Source organism: Emiliania huxleyi (assembly GCF_000372725.1).
Source record: "Emiliania huxleyi CCMP1516 unplaced genomic scaffold EMIHUscaffold_80, whole genome shotgun sequence".
Taxonomy (NCBI): domain Eukaryota; phylum Haptophyta; order Isochrysidales; family Noelaerhabdaceae; genus Emiliania; species Emiliania huxleyi.
The window spans coordinates 195654-218757 of record NW_005196020.1 but is presented as its reverse complement, the minus strand read 5'-3'; the positions used below and the strand labels follow the sequence as shown (position 1 = coordinate 218757).

Genomic DNA, 23104 nt, shown 5'->3' with positions numbered 1-23104 from the left:
TCGGACGCGGTCGAGGCGCACGTGGCGGTCGAGATCGCGGCGGCGGGCGTGCAGGCTTCCGGCCTCGTGGTGCGCGTCGTGTCGCAGCGGTTGTACCACTGCCGCGCGGTGGCGGGGATGAAGGTGCGGTACGGCGCCGACTACCCCGACTCGTTCCCGTACCGCTCGAAGGCGCTGTTTGCTTTCCAGGAGGTCGACGGCGCCGACGTGTGCGTCTTTGCGCTGTACGTGCAGGAGTACGACGCCGCGTGCCCGCGCCCAAACACCAACCGCACCTACATCTCGTACCTCGACTCGACCCGCTGGCTACACACGTCGCCGCCGGGCCAGCGGTCCGTCGTCTACCACGCCATCGTCAACGGCTACCTGCAGTACGCCGGCGCGGCCGGCTTCAGCCACGCGCACTTGTGGGTCGAGCCGCCCAAGGCTGGTGACGAGTACATTTTCTATTGCCGCCGGCCCGACCCGGCCCACGGCTCGCGCCCGATGCCGACGAGCCAGCTGCGCGCGTGGTACGTGCGGATGCTCGAGCGCGCGCAGGCAACGGGCATCGTGGCCGAGTTTGGGGACATCCAGCAGGAGCTCGTGAGCGGGCTGACGTCGCTGCGCGACTTTCCGCTCTTTGAGGGTGACTTTTTCCCCGAGCACGTCGCGGAGCTCGTCGACGAGAGCAGCGGCGGCGCGGAGCCGCACTTCTCGCGGAAGCAGTCCATCACGCTGGTCGAGGACATGAAGGCGCAGGTCGCGGGCGTCAAGCGCCGCTTCCTCGTCGCGCGCCTCTCCGGCGCGGCGCCGACCGCGCCCGCCCGCGGCACGGACGGCGGCCACGAGCAGCCGGTGCGCTCCAACGAGCTAGTCGACTCGCGCCAGGCCTTCCTCGCCGCGTGCAAGGCGCGCCACTGGCAGTTCAGCGACCTGCCGCGCGCCCGCTACTCGACAATGATGCTGCTCGCGCTGCTCGGCGGCCGGCCGGTGCCGCCGCCACAGAGCGCGTCATGACCCGCTCCGTTGAGAACAGACTGTGTTTGCGGTGCGGCGGCGCGGCGGCGCCCGCCTCGCGCGATCGAGATGCCGCCTTGCGTCTCGTGGATCATGATTGCAGGGTGTGTGGGCGTGCATGTGGCCAGAGAGCGACGGGGTCACACACACACACACACACACACACACACACACACACACACACACACACACACACACACACACACACACATTTGGGAGAGCGGGGGCGGGGGGGAGAGAGGAGCGAGAGCGAGAGGAGAGAGCGAGAGAGTGGAGAGAGAGCATTCCCGGCCCCTTTTGTGGTGCCCCCGCCCGCTCTCGGAATCAGGCTTCAGGGGAGGAGAGGTTTATCGTGAGTCATTCAGAAGACAGAACGCCAGCGCTCTCTGTGCTGCCGATATTGCGCAACGTTCGGTGTGTATGACCGACCCCCGGAACGTGGACGCCGAGGTCGCGCTGCGCCTGCTCGGAGAGGTCGCGCACGAAGCTGGCGCGCGCCGACGGGGACCGTCTTACACACCGCGCGCATCTCAGTGCTCACCCTACAACCCTCGCAGCGTAACCGTTCCCTCTCGAGCGGGCGAGGTAGCTTTGGAGATAGGGCGCCGCCGCGGTGCGGCTGAGGTCGCGCGCGTAGAGTTCGTAGTGGCGCGTCCAGTGGCACCAGTGCTGCGGAAGCTCCCCGCCCGTCGATCCGTCGTAAATCCGCATCGGACCGAAGACGACGCGCGTTTGACCCTTTTGCTCGCGCGGCGTGCCGAGCGACCACTGAACATAGCGCACGCCGTCGAGCGTTAGGTCCATGGGGATGTGCGTGTGTCCAAAGCAGTGCACGTCGGGCATCAGCTGCCGAAGCTGCGCCTCGAGGTGGTCCGAGCCGGACACCTTGTGCAAATCGGCCATGATGAGCATCCTCTTCTCGGGCAGAAGCTCCTGCCGCGGAACAAAGTGAGAGAAGCTGATCGTGAAGGGCCGCCCCGCCGGCCTCGCCGCCGCCGCCGCCGCCGCCGCGACCGCTGCGCCTGCGCCTGCGCCTGCGCCTGCGCCTGCGCCTGCGCCTGCGCCTGCGCCTGCGCCTGCGCCTGCGCCTGCGCCGCCCTGTCGCGGCGTGAAGAAGGTGGAGGCGTCGAAGGAGGTCCAGAGCTCGTCCGTCATCGGTTTTTGGCCGTACTCTGCATATGTTGCCCTCTTGTCCCAGGCGGGCGGCGGTGGGCGGCCCGCCGATGGCGGCAGCGCCGCCGCGAGGGAGTCGACGAGCTCGCGGTTGAGGGAGGCGAAGTGGAGGGCGCGCGCCTCGTCGTTGGCGAGGTGGGGAGGCCACTTGCACAGCTGGTGGTCGGTCCACATGCCCACGCCCGGCATCGCCTTGCGCAGCTCCGAGTCGGGCCCGCCCGCCTCCATGCCGGGCTCGCGGTCCCAGGAGGAGTGGTACCACGAGTGGAGCGGCACAAGGAGCAGGTCGTCGAGGCGGCAGCCGTCCGAGCCCGACTCGGCGCTGCACAGCCGAAGCGGCGCCACCCGCACCCGCTTCTCCTCGCACAGCCGCCGCACCGTCTCGATCCTGTCGAGCGACGTGGTTCCCGGCGGCTCCTTGCGCACCCACAGCTCGTGGTTGCCCGGCGTGAAGAAGACTTCGTCAAAGCGCGCGCGCAGCACGCCGAGCGCCTGGCGCAGCACGCCCAGGTTGTCCGAGACGTCGCCGCAGCAGACGCACACGTCAAAGCAGCCGGAGCTGCTCGCAGGCAGTCGCTGCTGGATCCAGCCAAAATTCTGCGCATGGTCGCAGTGCATGTCCGATATCACAAAGACCCGCGCGCGCATCCCGGCCGGAATGATGCGCACGGGTACACCGGGCGTCTCTGCAAAGCGGAGCGGGAGTTCGTCGCCGCCCGACTCAAAGAAGGCGTGCAGCTCCTCCTCAGTCCACCCGAGAGAGTCGGCGGGTGGCTCGATGTCCTCCGCGAAGCACTCGCTCTGGATCCGCTGAACCAGTGCGGCGTGCTCGAACGGGTCGCGGAGCATTGAGGTTGGGAAGCGAGGGAGGAGGGCCAGCGAGAAGCCTGCCAACCGCTGCGGGAAGGGTCCCAGTTTTTTCTCGAGAACAAAAAACAAAAAACCCGCACGCGGTCGAGAGCATCCCTCCCTTGGGAGACCTGTTTCCTTCTTTCCCTCTCTCTTTCGAGTGGTCCGCAGAGACTTGTTGTGAATGCGCAGTTTTGCCGAGAGGGCCCGTCGGGTGCGGCGCCCGGATCTTTACTTCCTACTTCTCCGAGCTGCGATCGGCGATATCGGATGCGGTCTGCGGTAGCTCGCTCCTCGCGCGCGGCGTTCGCGCCAGCCGGCGCCGGCTCGCGGCGGCTGATGTCGTCGGGTACCGTCACGGTCGACCTGGACAAGCCGTACCTGCTGCATAAGCTCGAGTCGGAGCCTCCCATGACGGCTGAGGTGAGCGTGGCCGCGCAATGGCGACGGCGGCTGGGGCAGCCCACCCGCCGCAACCACACGCGCCACCCGCACCCCTCCCGCGGCCGCCGCCACCCGCCTCGGCCGCCGGCTTGCGCTCTCGATTGACAACGTCCCGGCTTCCCAACCCCAAGACGCCTTGCTGCCGCCACCATGCGCCTAGCGCATCCATTCACTGGTTCGTGGTCAACGAACTGTTTCGCGTCTTGAACAGCACTCGCGGCTATATCTCGGCCATATCTCGGCCATATCTCGGCGAGATCTCGGCTACATCTCGGCTACATCTCGGCTACATCTCGGCTACATCTCGGCTACATACATACATCTCGGCTACATCTCGGCTACATCTCGGCGAGATCTCGGATCGGCGAGTAGTCTCCGTGCCAGTCTGCAGCGTCACCGACCGGCCAGAGGCTTGGGGAGCACTTGGAGTGCAGTCATCAACCTCACATCCAGGGCCAGGGAGCAACAGCGCACGACGTAGTTCATTTTTTTTGAGCTCACACGGTGGCGAGGCGCACATCTCACGTGCGTGTGCAGGATGAGCCCGATCGTCGTCCTGGTTCTGATCCTCCATGCCACCTCGGCATCTGCGCTAACCGCAGGACTGCCTAGGCAGGCTCAATCTCGGCCGCTGCTCGGTTTTCGGCCGGCGGCGGCCGTCCTTAGCCGCCCGGCTCGCTCACGGAACCGTCCCGAGATGTTTCTCCCGGCGACCCTCGCGCTGCGTGGTGGCCTGGCGGCGCGCACGCCGGACCAGCTGTTCAACGTGCTATTCTTTGGCCTCTCCTCCGTCTGCAGCATCGTTGTCGCCCTCTCCTCCGCGCGCGACATCGGCGCCTCCCGCAGCAGCGACGCCACCAAGCCTAGCAAGGCGGCCCGTTCGCTGCAGCTCCGCTTCCTGCTCGTCTTCTGGCTGTACAAGATGGCGGACTGGCTGCAGGGCCCGTACTTTTATGAGGTGTACGCCTCCAAGGTGATCAACGGCGCCGCGATGACCACCTCCTCCGTCGCAAAGTTCTTCCTCACCGGCTTCTCGTCTACGGCACTCTTCGGCGCCGTCGTCGGAGGCGCCGCGCCGCCGCGAGCCGCCACGCGCGTCGTCTGCCCCCCCCCCCCCCCCACACGCACACACACACACACACACACACACCCCACCACCACCACCACCACCACCACCACCACCACCACCGCGGCCGGCGCAGGGATGGTCGACTCGCTGGGCCGCAAGCGCGGCTCCCTCGCCTTTGCGCTGCTGTACGCCCTCTCTGCCCTCTCGACGCGCGCAGAGACGCTGCCGCTGCTGTACGCCGGCCGGGTGGCGGGCGGGCTGGGCACTTCCCTGCTCTTCTCGGCGCCCGAGGCCTGGCTCGTGTCGGAGCACCAGGCGGGCGCCTTCGGCCAGGCCTTCCTTTCGCAGACCTTCACGCTGGCCTACTTTGGCGACTCCCTCGTGGCCATCGCCGCAGGCGCCCCCCCCCCCCCACCCCACCGGCCACCTCTCCCCCGCAGCGCAGCTCGCCCCTCCCCCGCCCAGCTCTCCGCGCCGCCGCAGGGCAGCTCGCGGGCGCCGCGGCCGGGCTCCGCGGCCCCACCGCCCCCTTTGAGCTCTCGATTGGCTTCCTCGCCCTCGGCGCCGCCATCGCCGCCGTGACGTGGCGCGAGAACAAGGGCGGCGCGGCCGAGGGGAACGGCGCGGCCGAGGAGAGCGGCGCGGCCGACGCGCCGCGCCCGAGCGGCAGCATAGTGGGCGATGCGGCGCGGAGCCACTGCTCCGGGCGCGGCTGCTCCCGCCTCGTGCCACCCTCCTCACCCCGGCCGGTGCGCATGCGCAGGTGCGGGCCGTCGCGTCGGACCGGCGGGTGGCGCTCGTCGGCGCGGTGCAGGCGCTATTCGAGGGGGCGATGTATGTCTTCGTGCTGCAGTGGCCGCCCGCCCTCAAGGCGGCCCTCGGCCCGAACGTCCCCTTTGGCAAGGTCTTCTCCTGCTTCATGGTCTGCTGCATGATCGGCTCCTCGCTCTTTGGGGCCGCTATCAAGCGCGTCGCGCCCGAGGAGCGCTGCGGGCGTCGTCGGGCCGGGGGCCACCGCCGCCAGAGCCCGATTCACCGCGAGGCCCGGCCCGCCCCGTAGGACATCATGGCGGTGCTGCTCGCCTGCGCCACCGCCGCGATGGGTGCCCCGCCGGCGCCCCTGCACGCACCGCCGCCTCCGCGCCCCTAAGGGCCGTTCCGCCCTTTTCCGCCGCAGGCGCCGCCACCTTTGCGACGGGCGGAGCGCTCGCTCCGATCGTCGGCGCCTTCTTCGCCTTCGAGGCGCGCGCGGGCGGCGAGGAGGCGGCGCCGCGCCGGCGAGCAGCGCGGCTGAGGGTTGCCCTTGTCTTGGCCCCCTCCCCCGCGCAGGCGTGCGTCGGCTGCTACTTCCCGCTCATTGGCACTCTGCGCTCCAAGTACCTGCCCGACGCCTACCGCGGCGTCATCATGAACCTGTTTGGCATCCCGCTCAATCTGATCGTCGTGGCCGTCTTCCTCTCCATCGGCAAGCTCGGCCTCGCCGGCGCCTTCGCTTGCTCCTTCTCCGCCCTCGCCACCGCCCTCGTCGCGCAGCTGCTGCTCCGTCACACGGTGCGGCACGACAAGGCGGCGGCGTGAGGCCGCGCCCGAGCAGCACCGGCGCGGGACGACCTCTCTGTACGCAGCGTGTCCCACGCTCTCTCTGTTGACCCTCTCCAGCTCCACCGAGGTCCGAGCGCTCACACACAACATTGCCATCAATTGCGGCACTCTACGCACTACGGACGTTTTATATGTTCAAAGCACAAAGGGCCCCCGCACCGCGCCACGCCCCGCACGGCGGTCGGCGCAGATTTACACGAGTCACACAGATCACACAGTCCCCAACTGCAACCCCGCGCCCGGCCACCAGCACCACGCCCCAGCGCCAGGTGCAGCAGGGACGGTGTCAAGTCACAAGTGACTCGCGCTACACGTTAATAAATGCAGCCCCGCCCATCTCCCCCGCGTGGCACACTCGCGTCCTCACTCGGCCTCAGCGCGCCACCGCGTGCGGCAGCACGTGCTCGCGCCACACGTCGGACAGCGCGCTCCAGTCAGGGCGCGCCTCGGCGCCGTCGGGCGGAGAGAGCGCGATCTGGTAGCCGATGCGCATGACCGTCACCGCGTGTACTCGCGCGCCGCCGCGGGGAAGAGCGAATGGCTTGCCGGCGACCACGGCGCCGCCGCCCGCCGGACGCCGCCGCCTCGCCCTCGCCGCCCGCGGCGCGCTGCAGCGGCGTCGGCTCGCCCTCGTGCAGGCTTGCGCCGCCGCGCAGCAGGGAGAGAGCGCGGGCGGCGGTGAGGGTCTCAAGGTGCGCGAGCGGCGTCCAGCCGCGGCTGGCGACCAGCCAGGCAGCGAGGTCGGCGTGGTCGCGGCGGTTTGCGACCTTCTCGGGCGTGCCGAAGGGCGTAGCGGCGCGGGAGGCGCCGTAGGAGGAGAGGAGCTTGGCGACCTCGAGGTGGCCATTCTCGCACGCAACGAACAGCGGCGTGGCGCCCTCCTCTGCGGCCTGGTCGGCCGCCGCGCCAGCCTCCAGGAGCAGCCGGACGATGTCGACGTGGCCTTGCCACAGCATGCGGTGTACAGCGGCGTGTGGCGCCATCCGCTGCGGCTTGATTGATCGCCGCGCCGGCCTCGAGAAGCAGCCGGACGATGTTGAGGTGGTCGTTCTCGCTCGCGATGAGCAGCGGCGTGGCGCCATTGGCCTTGGCTTGGTTGATCGCTGCGCCAGCCTGCCGGAGCACTTGAGCGCACTCGAGGCACACGGGCGCCGGCGTGGCTCGTCGGCAGGCCCACCACGAGCGGATGCGCGACGAGCGCGCTCGGGAAGCGGCCGCGGGCGACGCGGAGCTTCCGCCGGAGGACGACGCGGTCGAGATGGCGAGCGCCGCCCACGTGCTGGACAGCGTGGCGGAGGTGGGCCCGAACTACACCCTGCTGCGCAGCAAGGAGACGAAGGCGAAGCGGCGGAAGCGACAGCGCGAGGATGCCAGGGCGGCCCTCGACGGCCACACTGTCCTGCCCACCGGATCGCGCCTCGAGATCTTCTGCGACAGTGAGCGGTGGTACCCTGCGACCGTCATGGCGCGGGAGGAGGACCGGGACGGACAGATCGTGCACCAGGTCGAGTACGACGGCTACTCGGATCGGCGGTGGTGGCACATGCTCCCCCCGTCCCAGAGCAGGCCGGCGCGGGCGCAGGCGGCGCTGCCGCAGACGAGGATGGGGATGGCGGATGCGGCGATGGACCGCGCGGACGGCGAGCGGGGCGCCCGTGCCGCGGGCGACGCCGAGGCGGCCGAGGTGCGGCCGGCGCCGCCTCCTGTGCGCCGGGGTGTGCAGCGCAGCGCGCTGGCGTACGCCCTCGAGGCGGAGGATGACGAGCGGCAGGAATAGTAAAATGAACTCGGGCATAAGATACGTACCAAGCGCCCGACGAAGCCCTGCTAGCGGAGGATGGTCGATCCTCACCTAATAGCGTCGGGCGTGTGCGAAAAAGAGCGCAAATCGGAGCTCAACTCGCGCGCGGCTGGGACAGGGGTGTGGCACCCCTCCGAAGGCGCCTCGCGAGGAGCTGCTGCTGCCCCCAAACGCGCTCGGGCAGCACGTCGGCGCGCCTGCGGGGTTGGGGAGGTGAAACTATGCTTGCTGGCACGCGCATCCCGCACCACCCCCACGCCCGCGCGCACCATGCCGCCATCCCACCTCACAGCCAAGCGCCATCGCCGTCGGACACGGCGACGCCGAGCGGTGACCTCGCAGACGACGAGCGCGATGAGGCCGCCGCGCCGCCGGGGACCCCGGCGCGCGCCAGCCGCTGGCCCGTCCAGCGTGGCGGGACCGGCTCCCCCATCCTGGCCCGCGCGCTTGCCGACGCGAGAAGATCGCGCGAGAGGGCAAAATGTGGCAAAAATGGCCCTGTTTGCCAACCTTCACGGCGACTTCACGTCGGAACGAGTCGGATCAACGACTCGCCGCCTGCACCAGCGTGTGCGCCTTGCAATTCTATACAGAATCGATACTTGGTACGGTACGTCCTCTCGATCGCTCGTCGTCAAGAACTTGACCTGCGTGCCGATAAGATTCATCGGCTGCCGAAGCAGCTTTGTATTTTTGCACTTCAAGCCGAAGGCTGGGCCTCTTCTTCCTCTTTGGTGGCATAAAAGCGCTGGAGCAGAGACAGAGGTGTCATAAAACTGAAGTTTGTTTATCAGGAGGGTGGTGTTTAGAAACACCGGGGATTGGGTGGCCGGTTGTTTAGCCGCCAAAGCCGTAGAGCGTGCGGCCCTGGCGCTTGAGCGCGTAGACGACGTCCATGGCGGTGACGGTCTTGCGGCGCGCGTGCTCGGTGTAGGTGACCGCGTCGCGGATCACGTTCTCGAGGAACACCTTGAGGACGCCGCGCGTCTCCTCGTAGATGAGGCCCGAGATGCGCTTGACGCCGCCGCGGCGCGCGAGGCGGCGGATGGCGGGCTTGGTGATGCCCTGGATGTTGTCGCGCAGCACCTTGCGGTGGCGCTTCGCGCCGCCCTTGCCGAGTCCCTTGCCGCCCTTTCCGCGTCCAGACATGTCTGCTGTTTGTGTTGGTTGTGCGGTCGGTGAATTGCAAGGGGGCTCCAGCCCTGCTGGGATTCAGAGTGCGGTGAGGGGCAAAACCCTGCAGCGGCGCGCTGCAAGGCGCCCGAAGGACGTCGCGCCCACTCGCCCGCCCGCGCAGCACGGCCGCCGCCCTCGCCACCCTCCTCGTCCGCCTGCCCGGCACCCTCGCCCACGCCGACGGCCGCGGATGGCTCGTCGCGCCCTCCGGGCCGGATCGTGACAGCCGCAGGGCTCGCCGACTCGTCGCCGCAAGCGCTGAGCCGGGGCACGGCTGCATGCCCGCAGCTTGGTCTGATCGGCGCACAGGCGGGCAATCAGGTGTCCGGTCACCCCCCATATTCGGCATCTTGCCACGAATTTCACTTTCACATCATCTCGTGAGCCGCTCTCGCTGAGCTGCGCCCCTCTGTTTGGCTGTGCCCTAATCTCGTGTCCACGATCTGACGCGCCGCCTCCGGATTCTCACGAGTCCCCTCGCCCGCCGCGCAGGAGCGATCGACTCGAACGGAGCGGCTCCAATTCTCCCACAACTCGCTCGAGACCCCCCCACATCCTCCTCCCGTCGACCGCCTGCGCCCTCTCTCACTGCCCAAACGGCGGTGGCGGGGCGGATGCGGCGGCGCTCCGCCTCCGATGGCGATCCGGTCCGCCGCCGTGTGGATGAGTGAGCCGTCGGCCGAACTGCCGCGGGCACCGGAGGTACGGGCATCACGACACGACACTGAGACCATCTCTCCAGGACGCATCTGCCGGGCACCCATTCTTCTCTCCCGCCTCTCGCGCTGTCGCCCTTTGCAACGGCCCACGAGTACCGCTGCCCGCTTGGCACGCAGGCGGTGCCCTTTCAGCCTCGGCAGCTGGGCAGCCGGGCAGCAGAGAAGCCGCGCGCGGGCGAGGGAGGCGGCGAGGAGGAGGCGGCGGCGGCGGCGGCGGCGGGGCGGCATCATCGTCGGCCCTGCGACGTGGGCCTTGAGAGAGGAACGCGCGCGCACTGCACTGAGGCGCACAGCGCGCTCGCCGCCCGGCGGCCGCCGCCGTAGCAGCTCAGCGAGGTAGCCGTCACCTCACTCGCGCCGCTGCCCTCGAGCCGCTGCTCTCGATGAGCGCGCGGCCTGGCGTGACGCCAGTCTCTCTGCGTGCGCCGGTGGCCGGCACCATCGTCCACTACACCGCCACCACCACCATCGCCGCCGCCGCCCCCGGCCACCACCTCCCAGCCCGCCAGCCCCGAGCCTGCCACCGCGCCACCGCTTTCGCCGCCATCCCCCACCTCCACCGCCGTCGCCTCCTCCGCCATCGCCGCCGACTCCGTCTCCACCGCCTGCGAGCCCGCCGCCGCCGCCGCCGCCGCCGCCGCCGCCGCCGCCGCCCAGTCCGTCACCGCCAGCCCGCCGCCGCCCTCGCCGCCCCCTCCGAGCCCGCCACCGCCGTCGCGGCCTCGCGCGGGGCGCGCGACGTGGGACACGCGGCCGGCGGCGAGAGGCGGAGGAGGGCGCCGGGCGGGCGGAGGGGGAGGGCGTGGGGCGGCGGCCGACCAAAGGGCATGGATTGATCGAAACTCCTCGGGGCGAGCGCGCCGCTGCAGGGCTTTGCCCCTCACCCGCGCCCTTGGCCCGTCAAGGTCCCAGAGAACCTTTGCACAGAGCCCGTCAACCAACCACTCTCAAACAGCCATGGCACGCACCAAGCAGACAGCGCGCAAGTCGACCGGCGGCAAGGCGCCCCGCAAGCAGCTCGCCACCAAGGCGGCGCGCAAGTCGGCCCCCGCCACCGGCGGCGTCAAGAAGCCGCACCGCTACCGCCCGGGCACCGTCGCGCTCCGCGAGATCCGCCGCTACCAGACCGTCGAGGCTGCCATGAATGGTCTCTTTGGGGACGTGGTGCAGGCGCTCACCTCGCTCGAGGTGTGCCTCCCGGAGGCGCTGCCCGACGACTTGCTCGAGGGCAAGCGGGCTGGTGGACGCAACGCGTTCACCGCCTTCCACACGCGGGGCGTCCGCGTCGTGGTCACCTTCGGCACGCGCGAGCTGACGTGCCTAGGCGAGCCGACGTGGCGGTGTTGGCCGGCGGACTCAGCGCACTGGTACTCGATCGGCCTGCTCCGCCCCTGGTTCAGCGAGTCGCTCCCGCCCGACGAGTGCGAGCGGCGCATCACCGCCCACTTTGAGGCGGGCGCGCACCGCGAGTACCGCGAGCCCAACAAGACGGACCCCAGGCGCTGGCAGTTCGACGACGGCTCGGCAGTTCCGCTCGGCGGCAAGACGCGGCTGCCGGGCTCGGCGTGGCGGATCTGGGGGCTGCGAGGCTACCGGCTGCTCCCGGACGGCGGCGCGCATGGCCGCGACGGCAGCCTCGTGCCCGAGGCCAGCCTGGCGCAGATCGCAAAGGAGGAGCTGCTGCCGTGGCCCGGCGCCGCCCTCGATTGGCGGCCCTCGGAGGCGGACGCGGAGTGCTGGTTCCGCCCCCTCGACGAGGAGACGACGGCGGCGCTCTTGCGGCTGCAAGCGGGTCTGCGCGCGCAGCCGGCGCGGCCGCAGGGGCCGCAGGGGCCGCAGGGGGAGCAGGGGCAGCAGGGGCAGCAGGGGCAGCAGGGGCAGCAGGGGCAGCAGGGCGGGGTGGTCGGCGGTCGGAAGGCGGACACTCGCGTCGGGCGCGTGGTGTGGCACCTCGCGCCGACGGGCCCCCGCGCGTTGGTCGTCGTCGGCCACGCGTCGTGGGGAGGCGGCAATGAGAAGAGCGGGCTGCGGCTCAAGGCGCTGCCGACGGCGGGCGAGCTCGCGGGGCCTTGCGCCGCGCTGCCCCCGCTTCCGAAGGCGGAGCAGCTGACTGCAGACGTCCTCGCGCCCGTCTCGCACGTCCTCGCCTTCAACGCGCTGCTCGACGTGGCGTGGTGCAAGCCGAGCGGCCTAGCGGCGGGCGCCGAGACCGTCGCTTCGAGCAGCGCAGGCGGCAACGACCAGGGGCTGGGCGCGCTGGGCAAGCGCACAGCGGTGCCGTGCGACTTGGGTGCGGGTGCCAAGCGCCAGCGGCCCGGCGCGGGTGAGTCCGCGCGCTCGCTGCCGCCGAGTGAGGTGCCGGGCCGCCGCGCCGAGGTGCTGGAGGGACTACGCCGCGTGCCTCGCTTTATGGATCAGAGCCCGGAGGAGTTCTGGCTCAAGCACGGGCCAGCCGGACCGTTCCCCTTCCCTGAGCGCTGGCTGCATTGAGGGCGGAGCTGGGGGGGCTGTTTCAGGGGGCGGCGCTGTCACACGGGCGCGTGTAAGACTGGCTGGCTGGGGAGGACATTGCGAGCGGGCCGCGGGGACCGGGGCGAGCGTGGGGGCAACGGCCAACGCACTCACTGGCTGGAGAACGCCAACACTCAGAATGAATTAAAGAAAAGAAAGAAAACATACAGCCCAAGGGAGGGATGGGAGCATCAATTTTTTCGCCGGGGCACTTGGAGCACTTGGAGTGCATTCGGTAACCTCACATCCAGGGCCGGTGAGCTGAGAAGCGCATCCAGCGGGCCGGATGATCGGGATCGGGCTACGGGCTAGAGAGCCCTGACCCCTAGCTCTGTATTTCTTTGCGAGGTCCACTCGGCGGCCGCGGCCACATGACCGTCTGGTCGGCGGAGGCGATCGCGCGTCGAGAGACCAAGCGCGGTCGCACAGCGCTGGACAGGTCCGAAGACCGCAAAAGGCAAAAGGGAACGTTGTGCGAGGCAGACGCTGACCCTCGACTCTCACCGCTGCTCGCCTTCATCACCGAGGTCGTCGGCCCGCTCGGCGCGCCGTTCTGGCCAGCTAGCTCGGCCGCCGCCGCGCCTGCTGACACCTCTGCCGCTCCCGACGATCTCGAGGAAGGAGAGATTGCTCTACCGCTTGGGAGCGATGAGTCTGCCCAACCTGAAGCGGAGGCGCGGCGGGCCGCTGCGGGCGCCACCGGCACCGACGGCCTTCTGTCCAACGTCACGGTCAGCTCCACCTCAGGGAAGACAGTCTACTGGCAGTGCACGGTCTGCTCCGCCAGGTTCAGGGGTCGGCAGAGCCTCGCGGATCACACGTTGGCCAAAAAGGACCCTCCGCATCGGAGAGTGGCGGAGGCCGATGAGTTTATTCGGTCGTGCGCCGAGACCAAGGCCGCGCGGAAGGCACGTGACGCGGCGGCGGATCTCGTTCGCGTCGATGACCTCCTCGTGCAGCGCGGCCACTGCAAAACAAGGGGCGAAGCCGCGAGGCTCGTCCAGGCCGGGCGCGTGCTCACAAGAAAGGCAGCCGGGCAGCCCCAGGTCTTGGTCAAGGCCGTGGGCTTGAAGCTAGCGCACGACGCGCCCTTCTCCCTCTCCGACCCCGCGGCCAGCTGGGAAAGCGAGGTGGCCTTGGTCCACCAGTGGGTCGCTGACGGGCGGCCTCTCAAGGCGCTCATCGGGCACCGCGCGCAGGCTGCTGCCGGCGACGCGAGCGCTCCGCCCGCTCTTGCTGACCCGCCCGTCGCTGAGGCGGCGGCCGGCGCGGAGGCGGACTCCCAGGCCGTGGCGCTGGTGGCCGAATCTGCCCCTCTCGCCGCGGCTCGCAATTCCCACCTCCCCGCCCTCCTCGCCTTCATCGCATCCCGCCCAGGCCAACGCCTCCGCGGCTCGTCCGGCATCGCTGAGTTCTACAAGGCGCACCCAGAAGCCAAGGGCCAGCTCCCCAAGCTCGCCCAGCTCGCCGAACAATGCCCGCAGATAAAGATCGAGGTCCTCAAAGCCGGCGATCCCTGGCTCACGCTGGCATCGCCTGCACCATCCGCACCGCCCGCCAGCGCCCCTCAGCGCGGCGCAGCCGGATCCGACCTGGAACTCTTCGCCGCCGATTTGGAGGCCAAGGCCGGAGACAGAAGGCGCCCCGCGCGGGAGTGTCCCCGCCTGCTCGAGGGTCGCAGCGGCCTGGTGCGCCGAGCGGCTTGGTGCGAGGAGCGGATTGGCGTTGCTCCCTCGGTGATGACGGCCAAGACGGACCTCGCCTGCCGTGTCGACCTGCTGGAGCGCAGCCTCGGCGCGGCGAGCGAGGGCAGCCTCGCGCAGCGGCTCGGCGCCATCGAGCGCCTCATCCAGCCCGAGGAGGCCGGCCGCGCAGGCATCGAGCAGCACCGCGCGACGCGCACGGAGCTCAAGGCTGCCGACGCCGCTTACAACCAATTGTGCCAGGCAGCTGGCACAACGGCAGAGTCTCCGAGCGCGCCCGCCGCCGAGCAGGCGCGGCAGGCGCGGCCAGTGCCAGCCGCCGCCCCCTCTGCTCCCGCCCTCGCTTGCAGCAGCAGCAGCAGCAGCAGCAGCAGCAGCAGTGCGCCGTGGGCGGCGGCCTTCGGCGTCGTCCTGCCGCCGCGTCTCGCACACGAGGCGTGGCGTCAGCCCCAGGCGTGGCCGCTGCAGCCGCCGCCGCAGCAGCCGCCGCTGCCGTGGCCGCCGCAGCCGCCGCCGCAGCACCTCCCGCCCTTGCAGTCGGCGCCGGGCGGGAGGCAGCGCATGTCTCTGGTGGAGAGAGGGACCTCCGAGGGCGGGCACGCGTATGGGCAGTGGCGACGATACCCCGACGCGCCCCACACCGCCGCCCCCTACGCTCCCGAGACCGCGGCGTGGGCACAGCCGCCGCTGCCCCGAGGCCCTCCGCCGCTTTCGCGGCCCCCTGCCCCACTGCCCAGAGGCCCTCCGCCGCTCCCTCGCGGCCCTCCCCCGTCGCCCTTCGATGTCTTCCCGCCTCTCCCGCGCGGCCAACGTCCGTTGGCGTCCCCGCACGCGCTGCGGCTCAACCCGCTGGCGACGCCATTCTTTCCCAGCGCCGGCCTGTCGCAGTCGTTCGCGAGGCGGCCAAGAACGATGCACTCGTAACGAGAGAGAGAGAGAGAAACCCAGCCGGTGTGCCGGTGTGATCACTGGTGTGTGAGAAGAAGAAAATTTGAGCCGTGCGATCACTGGTGTGTGAGAAGAAGAAAATTTGCGTCGGCCGTCGCGCATACCGTACGGCTTTCACCAGTGGCTCGGCTCTGGCCTCTGCATGCACAGGTGGCGGCGTCGCGGCACCGCGCAAAGGTAAGTACCCACACAACGAGAACAAAATAAGGGACACAATGAACAACCATGCGGCGACGGGACTCAGGCTATGACCCGCCCTCGACCTCCGCGGCCTCGGCCTCAGCGGCGCGCAGCGCAGCAGATTCTCTCCGCAGCTCCTTGACGACTGCGGCGAGGGCCTGCGCAGTGCGAGAGGAAGGGCTGGATGAGGTGGCGAGAGGCGGCGGCGGGTGAAGGATGGTGTGCAGGCAGTGTGTCACACCTCGGGATTGACGCCCTGCTCGGTCAACCCGATCAGCACCGCGAGCGTCTCTCGGTCGAGCCCCGTCTCCAGCAATTGAGAGAGGTCGTACAGGGCTGCGGGGAGGAGGCGGGAGTTCAGCGGCGGCGGCGCGGGCGGCGCGGGCGTAGCGAGAGCGCGGCTGGCGATGCGACACCGTCCATATCGCCTCGAGCGCCCGGCGCTCGGCGGGTGAGCAGGGGAAGAATTCTTAAGCAGAAGCCTGTCTCACAGCAGGGGAAGAAAATCCGCGGCAATCCCCAAGTGCTCTGGGCATGACGCAGCGTCGGGAAGGGGGTGCGTGTTTTCGTATTATCGTCGAGTACACGTATTGCTCGGGGCGGTCGCTAGGGGAAACCCAAAGGCAAAGCGCAGAACCAACCCTCGGAGACCCGTGTTATGGCCCTGCGACCGCGCACCACCCCCCAGGGCCAGGGTTCTCTTGCCCGCAGCCCGTCCCCGAGCATCCAGCCCGCTGGGTGCGCTTCTTTAGCTCCCCGCCCGGCCCTGGGAGCTGGGTTAGGGAGGGTGCCCACTGAGGGAGGGTGTAGAGGATGTAGAGTGTAGAGCGCTGTAGAGCTGTAGAGATGTAGAGCGCTCTGGAGCGCTGTAGAGCTGTAGAGCTCTACATCGGCTGCGTGACGAGGCGGGTGCGTTGTAGAGCGATGTAGAGCGCGATTTTGCTGTAGAGTTTGTTGTAGAGGCTCTACAGCCAAACCGCCGGGAAGGCAGTGACTCAAAGAGGTCGAGTCGCACTAATGGGGTGTCTCCGAGCTTACTGGAGCTCTGATGGACGGCCCTGACTATCACTGACACACAGAGACGGTCACTCTGACGGCACACAACACCCTATAACTGCGTCATGACCAGCCTGCCATGCGTCGCCGGTGCCGCATTCGTCGCTGTGCTTCTTTAGCAGGCGGTGGACTATCGGCTGCGAGGACGGTCGCATTTGCGCGAGGCGAGGCGAGCATTCAGACGCGTTGCATGCGCCATGACTCGCGCCAGCGCGTGCGGGAGCTCCTGGCTGAGCGTTGAGTCCAGGCGAGTTGCGCTGGCCACGATCGCTACGCCAAGCCGAGCTGACGCGCCTAGCTGGGGACACTACTAGGTCACGCATGGCATCAGAAGTTTTATCTCTGGGCCCCGAAAGGCATCTCTAGCAGCGTCGTTACGCATGCGCCCTCCCCTCCTGGGCGCATGCGCCTCAGTCACGTCCCGACAGAGCATACGCCCTTGGCGTGTGACGAGACGAGTTCTTCGCCGTCGCAGCGAGCAGCACAAGCCACTCGCCACAGCGGCAGCCGGAGGCATCGCCGCAGCACTGTCTGCGCCGCGGTCCCGCACCCGTCGACGAAGCTCCCCCCGCGGAAGACCGCGCGTAGCGACGCCTGGGCGATCGAGATGACGGCGCGCTTGAGGCTCGCCCACCTACTGCCCCTGAGAGTTGGTTACTGATGGGATCATCTCCCCCCCTTGGGTTCGAAGCCGCCACACCTCACACCCAACATCCCAGGCGGGATCAGCGAGGCACACACACACACACACACATCACACACAGTCCCGTGCCCGGTAAAAGAAAGAAAACAGAAAACCCAATGGAGGTGTTCTGAGGGTTGTAAAATTCTTTCTCCCCCTCGCGATGTCCACCCCGCCGCGCCGCCGCTCGCGCCGCCTCGCCGCCGCCGCCGCCGCCGCCCCCTCGCCGAGCACGCCGCCGCCCTTCCGCCTCCTCGACCTCCCCACGGACCTCCTCGAGCGCGCCCTCTCTCGCTGCGACCCCATCGACATCGCTCGCGTCGCGGCCGTCTCGCTTCTCTTCCACGCCTCACTCGCGGAGGCGGGCATCCGCTTGCGCCTGCAAGAGGCCGGCTACGAGCCGCCGGCGCAGCCAGAGGGCGAGAGCTGCGCCGTGCGGTGGCTGTGCTACTATGCCTTGCTGCGCGAGTCCAACCCGCCGGCGAGGGCTGCGGCAGGCGATCGGCACAGTGTCTTCATCGACGGTGAGGGGCGGCTCTCGTCGTGCGGGTCAGCGGCAACGGAGGGCGAAGAGGAGGAGGAGGAGGAGGAGGAGGAGGAATTGCCAGGCCTTCTCGGCCACGGCGAGGGCGTGACGCAGCTCAACACACCGACCCGCCTCCCGTCAACATTGGGTGACGAGCGCGCCGTGAGCGTGTCGGCTGGAGTTGGCCACAGCCTCGCCCTCACCGCCGGCGGCGCCGTCTGGAGCTGGGGTGAGGGTTCTTGTGGCCAGCTGGGCCACGGCGACGAGCAGAGCCAGTGGCAGCCAAAGAAGGTCGAGATCTTTGCTGGTCGGCGAGTTGTCGCTGTGTCTGCTGAACTCTTGCACAGCCTCGCCCTCACCGCCGACGGCGCCGTCTGGAGCTGGGGCGATGGAATCGCAGGCCGGCTGGGCCACGGCGACGCGCAGCACCAGCGGCAGCCGAAGAAGATCGAGGCCTTTGCTGGCCGGTGCGTCGTCGATGTGTCGGCTGGAGGGTCTCACAGCCTCGCCGTCACCGCCGACGGCGCCGTCTGGAGCTGGGGCAGTGGATACAATGGCAAGTTGGGCCACGGCGACCAGCAGCACCAGCTGCAGCCAAAGAAGATCGAGGCCTTTGCTGGCCGGCGCGTCGTCGCTGTGTCGGCTGGAGGGTCTCACAGCCTCGCCGTCACCGCCGACGGCGCTGTCTGGAGCTGGGGTTTGGGTCGCAGCGGCCGGTTGGGCCACGGCGACGAGCAGAGCCAGCTGCAGCCAAAGAAGATCGAGGCCTTTGCTGGCCAGCGCGTCGTCATTGTGTCGGCGGACTGCCACAGCATCGCCATCACCGCCGACGGCGCCGTCTGGAGCTGGGGCGAGGGAAGCTCTGGCCAGCTGGGCCACGGCGACGAGCAGCACCAGCGGCAGCCGAAGAAGATCGACGCCTTTGCTGACCAGCGCGTCGTCGATGTGTCGGCGGGAAAGGATCATAGCATCGCCATCACGGCCAACGGCGCCGCCTGGACCTGGGGCGAGGTCACCCATGGCTGCCTAGGCCACGGAGAGGACCTGTCGAACCAGCTGCTGCCCAAGAAGATCGAGGCGTGGGCGAGCCGGTCGCCCACGCCAGTCTCTTCTGACGGCAGCGAGGAGGACGAGTAGCTAAAAAACGGGAGCCCGTGCTTCCTGGCGCCGTATGTATGTATTCCTGGCGCCGTATGTATGTATGTAGGAAGGTGAAGAACAGCCAGGCTCGGACACCAGCGCGGTACATGGAGCGATGGAGGTGGACATGGCGCGCGCGCGCGCGCGCCGCGCTCGCTCGCGCGCGTGAAAAAAAGTATCTTTCTGCCGTGAGTGCCCGCCGTGCACGTCTTCTGGCTGGAACTCTGTCGGCCGACCACAGAGATATGGACCACGAGTTCGGCTCCTCCGCCCTCTATTTGACGGCGCCGTCGATGGGATGACCCTTGCAAGCGGCTCCCTCGCCAATCCCAATGACGATCTAGTGTCTCCTGCTTCGGCTGGGCAGTCGGCGAGGCGACGCGCCGTCTTCGGCGTCGACGTCGCCGGGCGTTGGCGCCCCCTTCGGTGGTGGTAGAGGGTGGCGTGCAGTGCCCGCCGGGGCCCCACGGGGCGCAGCGGAACGTGGACGAGGTCCAGGCGCAGCTGATGGCGGCGCATCACCGGCAGCAGAAGAAGCAGTACGTGCGTGACAAGGTTGCAGCGAGGGACTGCGAAGAGAGATAGGAAGAGGCAGACGCCCAAGGGTGGGCGACGGATAGCGCACCACACCCCGCTTCTTAAAATCCCTGTGTGGTGGCGGCGTGCCGTCCTCCCATCCCCCCTTCTCGAGGTTCTCGAGGTGGATATCCTTTGGCCGCGTTGGGTAGCGAGGATTGGTGTGACGCGATCCACGCAGGCGTGGTTTCTGGCGGCCGACCGTCAGTGCACGGAGTTGCCCCTTCTCCGACTGCCCCGGCTAGTTACGAGTTTCGCGGGAGTGACCCCATGCGTCAAACCCGAGACCTTACCTAGCGCGGGTGGGTTGGACATCCCCCCTTGGGTTGTCTGTTTTCTTTCTTTCTTTCTTTAAAAAGGAACAGGTCCCCGCCCGTGCGATCTTTGTGCAGGGTTCTTTGTGGGTGTGGTCGGCACTAGCGGGGTCGTCCTCCCGACGGGGGACTACAGTTGTATGTAGCACTAGCCGTCTTCCACATGGTCCCTCGGGTCCCTGCTGCTCCTAATCTCTTCGTACATCCTCCTGCTGATCTCCGCAACGTCCTGCTCCCTCCCTCGTCTCGCCCTGCGCGTTTGCTCCGCCTCCCCGTCGTCTGCCCTGCGTCGTCTGGTGACGGGTCCTCCATAGTCGGTTGAGGTCGCCGCCCTCCTCGTGCCTCTTCCCAACGTCCCCTCGGCGGCCGATGCCGTATGCTCCGACTCCCCAGTCCCCGGGTCTGCCCTGCTCCTCGTCTGCGCTAGTTTCTGTTTCGTCATCACTGGTGTCTCTCCTCTTCTTTCTCCTCTTCTTGTATGCTCCATACCGCTACCAGAAGTCGACGGAGCTCCTGATCCGCAAGCTGCCCTTCCAGCGCCTGGTGCGCGAGATCGCGCAGGACTTCAAGACCGACCTGCGCTTCCAGTCGTCGGCCGTCGTCGAGCTCCAGGAGGCGTCCGAGGCCTACCTCGTCGGCCTCTTCGAGGACACCAACCTGTGCGCCATCCACGCCAAGCGCGTCACCATCATGCCCAAGGACATCCAGCTGGCCCGCCGCATCCGCGGAGAGCGCGCGTAAGCTTCCGGCTCCTCCAAACCCCCGGTGTTTCTAAACACCACCCTTCTCTACCCTGTTGCTCTCGTGTCTTCTTCTTTACCTACCCTTTTATCTTGGAGTTATCGTTCTTTTTGTCGTTCTCTCTCTCTCTCTCTCTCTCTCTCTCTCTCTCTCTCTCGCGCGCGCGCGCGCGAGAGCCGCCGTCGTCAGGACACTCAAGGACACCGCCCAAGGGGCCCCGCGGAAGAAGCGCGCGAGTCGTCACGGCGGCGCTCGCGGCGGGGCAAGACAAGGAACGCCCTCCCTGATGACGCACATAGGCGTCGGGGGGGCTAGCCGCCTCCCCCATAATCGCCATTAAAAGTGATGAACAGGCTCGGTCTGGGAGTGGGACACCGGCGCGGCGCGGTACGGCGGGTCCGTGGACGCGAGGACGCAAGCCGCCCGGAAAAGAGGTGCGAACCGAGTGTTCAGTGACAGTGTATACGTACTTTTAGCCTAAGGAGAAAAGGGAGAGGGGTGTGTGTTCTCTAGGCCCCTAAAGGCCCGACGCGCGGCGTGAGAGCTCACAACCGAGCTTTGCACGGCGATCGAGGATATGCGCGGTTCACCCCCCTTCTGTCTCCTTCAGTGTGATAGAGAGATTTTTCTTTCTCTCAGTGTGTACTCGAGTATATGTACGCGTGTAAGGGTACGTGTGTAGGTAGGTAGGTAGAAAGGTGAAGAACAGCCAGGCTCGGACTGGACACCAACGCGGAGACGACGGTGTAGGTAGGTAGGTAGTAAGGTGTGTATAGAAAAGAAAGAAACATGGACCGGTCTGTGTGTAACGCGAGGCTTGTATCGCGCGCCTTGCGGGGGGGGCGCGGAAAAGAGGAACCTCTTAGCGCCATCGCCACGGTGCTGCATGCAGCGCCGGGCGACGACGGCTTACCGCCTCCCGGTCCCCCTCGGCACACCTCCGCTGTCAATGTTTGACGGCTCGAACCCGTGAAGCTTCCCCGCGAGGCTTTCCGGCGGGCGGGTGTGACTGGGCCGGCGGGTATGCAGGATCACTTGCTCGCCCTCTCCGCCAAGCTCAGCAGCCCGATCGCGGAGGTTCGCGAGCGGGCGCTGCGCACGCTGCACTCCAAGCTGAGCTGCGGGCTCCTCACTCCCTCCTCTCTCGCGGAGGCCACGGGCGGCGTCCTCCCGCGGGCCCTGCTCGCGATCCTCGATGGCGAGGCCGGAGGAGGAGGCGCAGAGCGCCGGCTGGCGCTGGCGCTCCTCGAGTCGATCGCCTCGCACGGGCCCACGCGCGCCGTGCTGCTCGGGCTCGGCTCGCTGCCCGCGCTCAGCCGCCTCGACGCCTCCACGGGCGGGAGCCTGTCCAGCGAGATTGCCGCCATCGAGGCGGCGCTGTCCGCTTCGGCCGGCGGCCAGGCGGCCGATTTCGCCGCCGGCGGCGGAGGTGCGCCCGCGCGAGCACGCTCGCCGCCGCCCACCCGGCTGGCGCCCGGCACTCGATCCCCGCAGCTGTGCGACGATAGCAGCTGGGCCCGCGAGGGCGCCGCGACCGCCGCCGCCGCCGCCGCGACCGCCTCCGCGACCGCCGCGACCGCCGCCACCGCCGCCTCTGCGGCCTCCGCGGCCTCGGCCGCGGCGGTCGCCGCCGCTAGCAAGCGACGCGCCGAGGCGCGACGACCGACGGCGTGCGACACGGACGAGTCCGCGGGGGCCGTGCGGCCGTCGCGGAGCATGGCGCTGCCGCCCTGCGCCCTGAGCGACGGCGACTCACGCGCGCTCTTTGAGCTCGGCGTGCAGCTCTCGATGGGCGACTCGCGGGTGCTGCGCGGGGCGTGCGGCGCCTTTGGGGGCGTCTTCGTCCACGACCTCCCCGCCGCGGCGCTGCTGGCGCGGCCCCAGCTGCTCCGCTCGCTCCTCTCGCTGCTGCGCGCGTGCGCTTCCCAGGGCGCAGACCTCGAGATCGGCGAGATCGCGGGCTGTGCGCTCGGCGCGGCGGCCGAGTTGGTGCGGCGCGTGGCGGAGGACTTGAGGCGGCGGTACGAGCCGCTCCTCTGCGCCTCGGCGCCGCCGCGCGAGGCCGCCGCCGCGGGCGCCGCGTGGGTGGCCGCCCACGCCGACGCGATCGCTCTGCTGAGCGAGGGGCGAGCGACGACGCCTTCTCCCCTTGACGGCGACGCCAACCGCCTGCCGCGTGCCGGGGCGGTCCGCGCCGGGGCGGCGCCGCCGGGTGCGCCCGAGGAGGCGGCGTGGCCCGTGTGGGCGCTGGCGGACGCGGTGTGGCGCTCGGTGACTCCGCTGCTGCGCCTCGACAGCTCTCTGCCCGCCTGCGTCCCGCTGCTGCTGCAGACGCTGCCCCTCCTGCACTGCCCGCGCGCGGACGCGGACGCGGACGCGGCGCGCGCGGCCGCCGGCCTGTGGCGTGACTACTACACCCTCCTCTGCTCGGCCCTCGAGCACCGCCGCATGCTGAGTGCGGCCGACGCGACGGTCGCCGTCGCCGCCACGCGGCGGCGCGTCGATGCCCGAGCGGCGGCCGCGACGCCGCTGCTGCTCCTCGCCCTCGTCGCGGTGCGCACCCCGCCGACGGAGACGCTCTCCGCCGCGGCGCCGCCGGCGCTCGGCCGGCTGCTGGCCGCGCTCGCGGCCGACGATTGGCTGGCGATCTGTCAGCCCCACGCGCACGCCGCCGCGCGCGCCGCCTTGCGCGTCGTGGACGCCGCCGCCGCGCGCGCCGCCGACGCTGCCTCCGCCGTCGAGGGCGCGATGCGGACCGCGGCGAGGATCGAGCAGGAGGGCTGGCCGCCGCGGCCGGACGAGGGCGGTGAGGTGAGCGACCGGCGGCTGCCGCCGCCGCCCTCGCCGATGCAGCGGCGCGTGGCGGCGCTGCGTCTCGCGCTGCCCGCGCTCTCG

The 23104-nt window shown here is 69.3% G+C and overlaps 7 protein-coding genes across 7 annotated transcripts; 4 read left to right on the top strand and 3 right to left on the bottom strand.

Moving 5' to 3' along the window:
• Positions 1 to 1536: 1536 nt before the first annotated feature.
• Positions 1537 to 3021, bottom strand: EMIHUDRAFT_218633 (hypothetical protein; the record flags this gene model as incomplete). Its single annotated transcript, XM_005759297.1, has 2 exons — positions 1537 to 1932; positions 2254 to 3021. 2 exons carry the CDS (start codon positions 3019 to 3021, stop codon positions 1537 to 1539), a joined length of 1164 nt encoding a protein of 387 aa, XP_005759354.1.
• Positions 3022 to 4162: 1141 nt separating this feature from the next.
• EMIHUDRAFT_218632 (hypothetical protein) lies at positions 4163 to 6112 on the top strand (the record flags this gene model as incomplete). The annotated part of the gene is made up of 7 exons (XM_005759296.1): positions 4163 to 4564; positions 4694 to 4915; positions 5128 to 5208; positions 5298 to 5456; positions 5595 to 5637; positions 5712 to 5752; positions 5864 to 6112. The coding sequence occupies 7 exons, from the start codon at positions 4163 to 4165 to the stop codon at positions 6110 to 6112; spliced, it is 1197 nt and encodes a 398-aa protein (XP_005759353.1).
• A 2662-nt stretch (positions 6113 to 8774) lies between these two features.
• Positions 8775 to 9086, bottom strand: EMIHUDRAFT_218631 (hypothetical protein; the record flags this gene model as incomplete). Its single annotated transcript, XM_005759295.1, has 1 exon — positions 8775 to 9086. One exon carries the CDS (start codon positions 9084 to 9086, stop codon positions 8775 to 8777), a length of 312 nt encoding a protein of 103 aa, XP_005759352.1.
• A 1703-nt stretch (positions 9087 to 10789) lies between these two features.
• EMIHUDRAFT_60840 (hypothetical protein) lies at positions 10790 to 10957 on the top strand (the record flags this gene model as incomplete). The annotated part of the gene is made up of 1 exon (XM_005759294.1): positions 10790 to 10957. A coding segment is annotated over one exon (168 nt), but the record flags the coding sequence as incomplete, so codon positions are not given.
• Positions 10958 to 12714: 1757 nt separating this feature from the next.
• On the top strand, positions 12715 to 14970 carry EMIHUDRAFT_218629 (hypothetical protein; the record flags this gene model as incomplete). Its single annotated transcript, XM_005759293.1, has 2 exons — positions 12715 to 14355; positions 14935 to 14970. 2 exons carry the CDS (start codon positions 12715 to 12717, stop codon positions 14968 to 14970), a joined length of 1677 nt encoding a protein of 558 aa, XP_005759350.1.
• A 269-nt stretch (positions 14971 to 15239) lies between these two features.
• On the bottom strand, positions 15240 to 15597 carry EMIHUDRAFT_218628 (hypothetical protein; the record flags this gene model as incomplete). Its single annotated transcript, XM_005759292.1, has 3 exons — positions 15240 to 15332; positions 15416 to 15510; positions 15591 to 15597. The coding sequence occupies 3 exons, from the start codon at positions 15595 to 15597 to the stop codon at positions 15240 to 15242; spliced, it is 195 nt and encodes a 64-aa protein (XP_005759349.1).
• Positions 15598 to 19957: 4360 nt separating this feature from the next.
• EMIHUDRAFT_48267 (hypothetical protein) lies at positions 19958 to 20206 on the top strand (the record flags this gene model as incomplete). The annotated part of the gene is made up of 1 exon (XM_005759291.1): positions 19958 to 20206. A coding segment is annotated over one exon (249 nt), but the record flags the coding sequence as incomplete, so codon positions are not given.
• Between the last annotated feature and the right edge of the window lie 2898 nt (positions 20207 to 23104).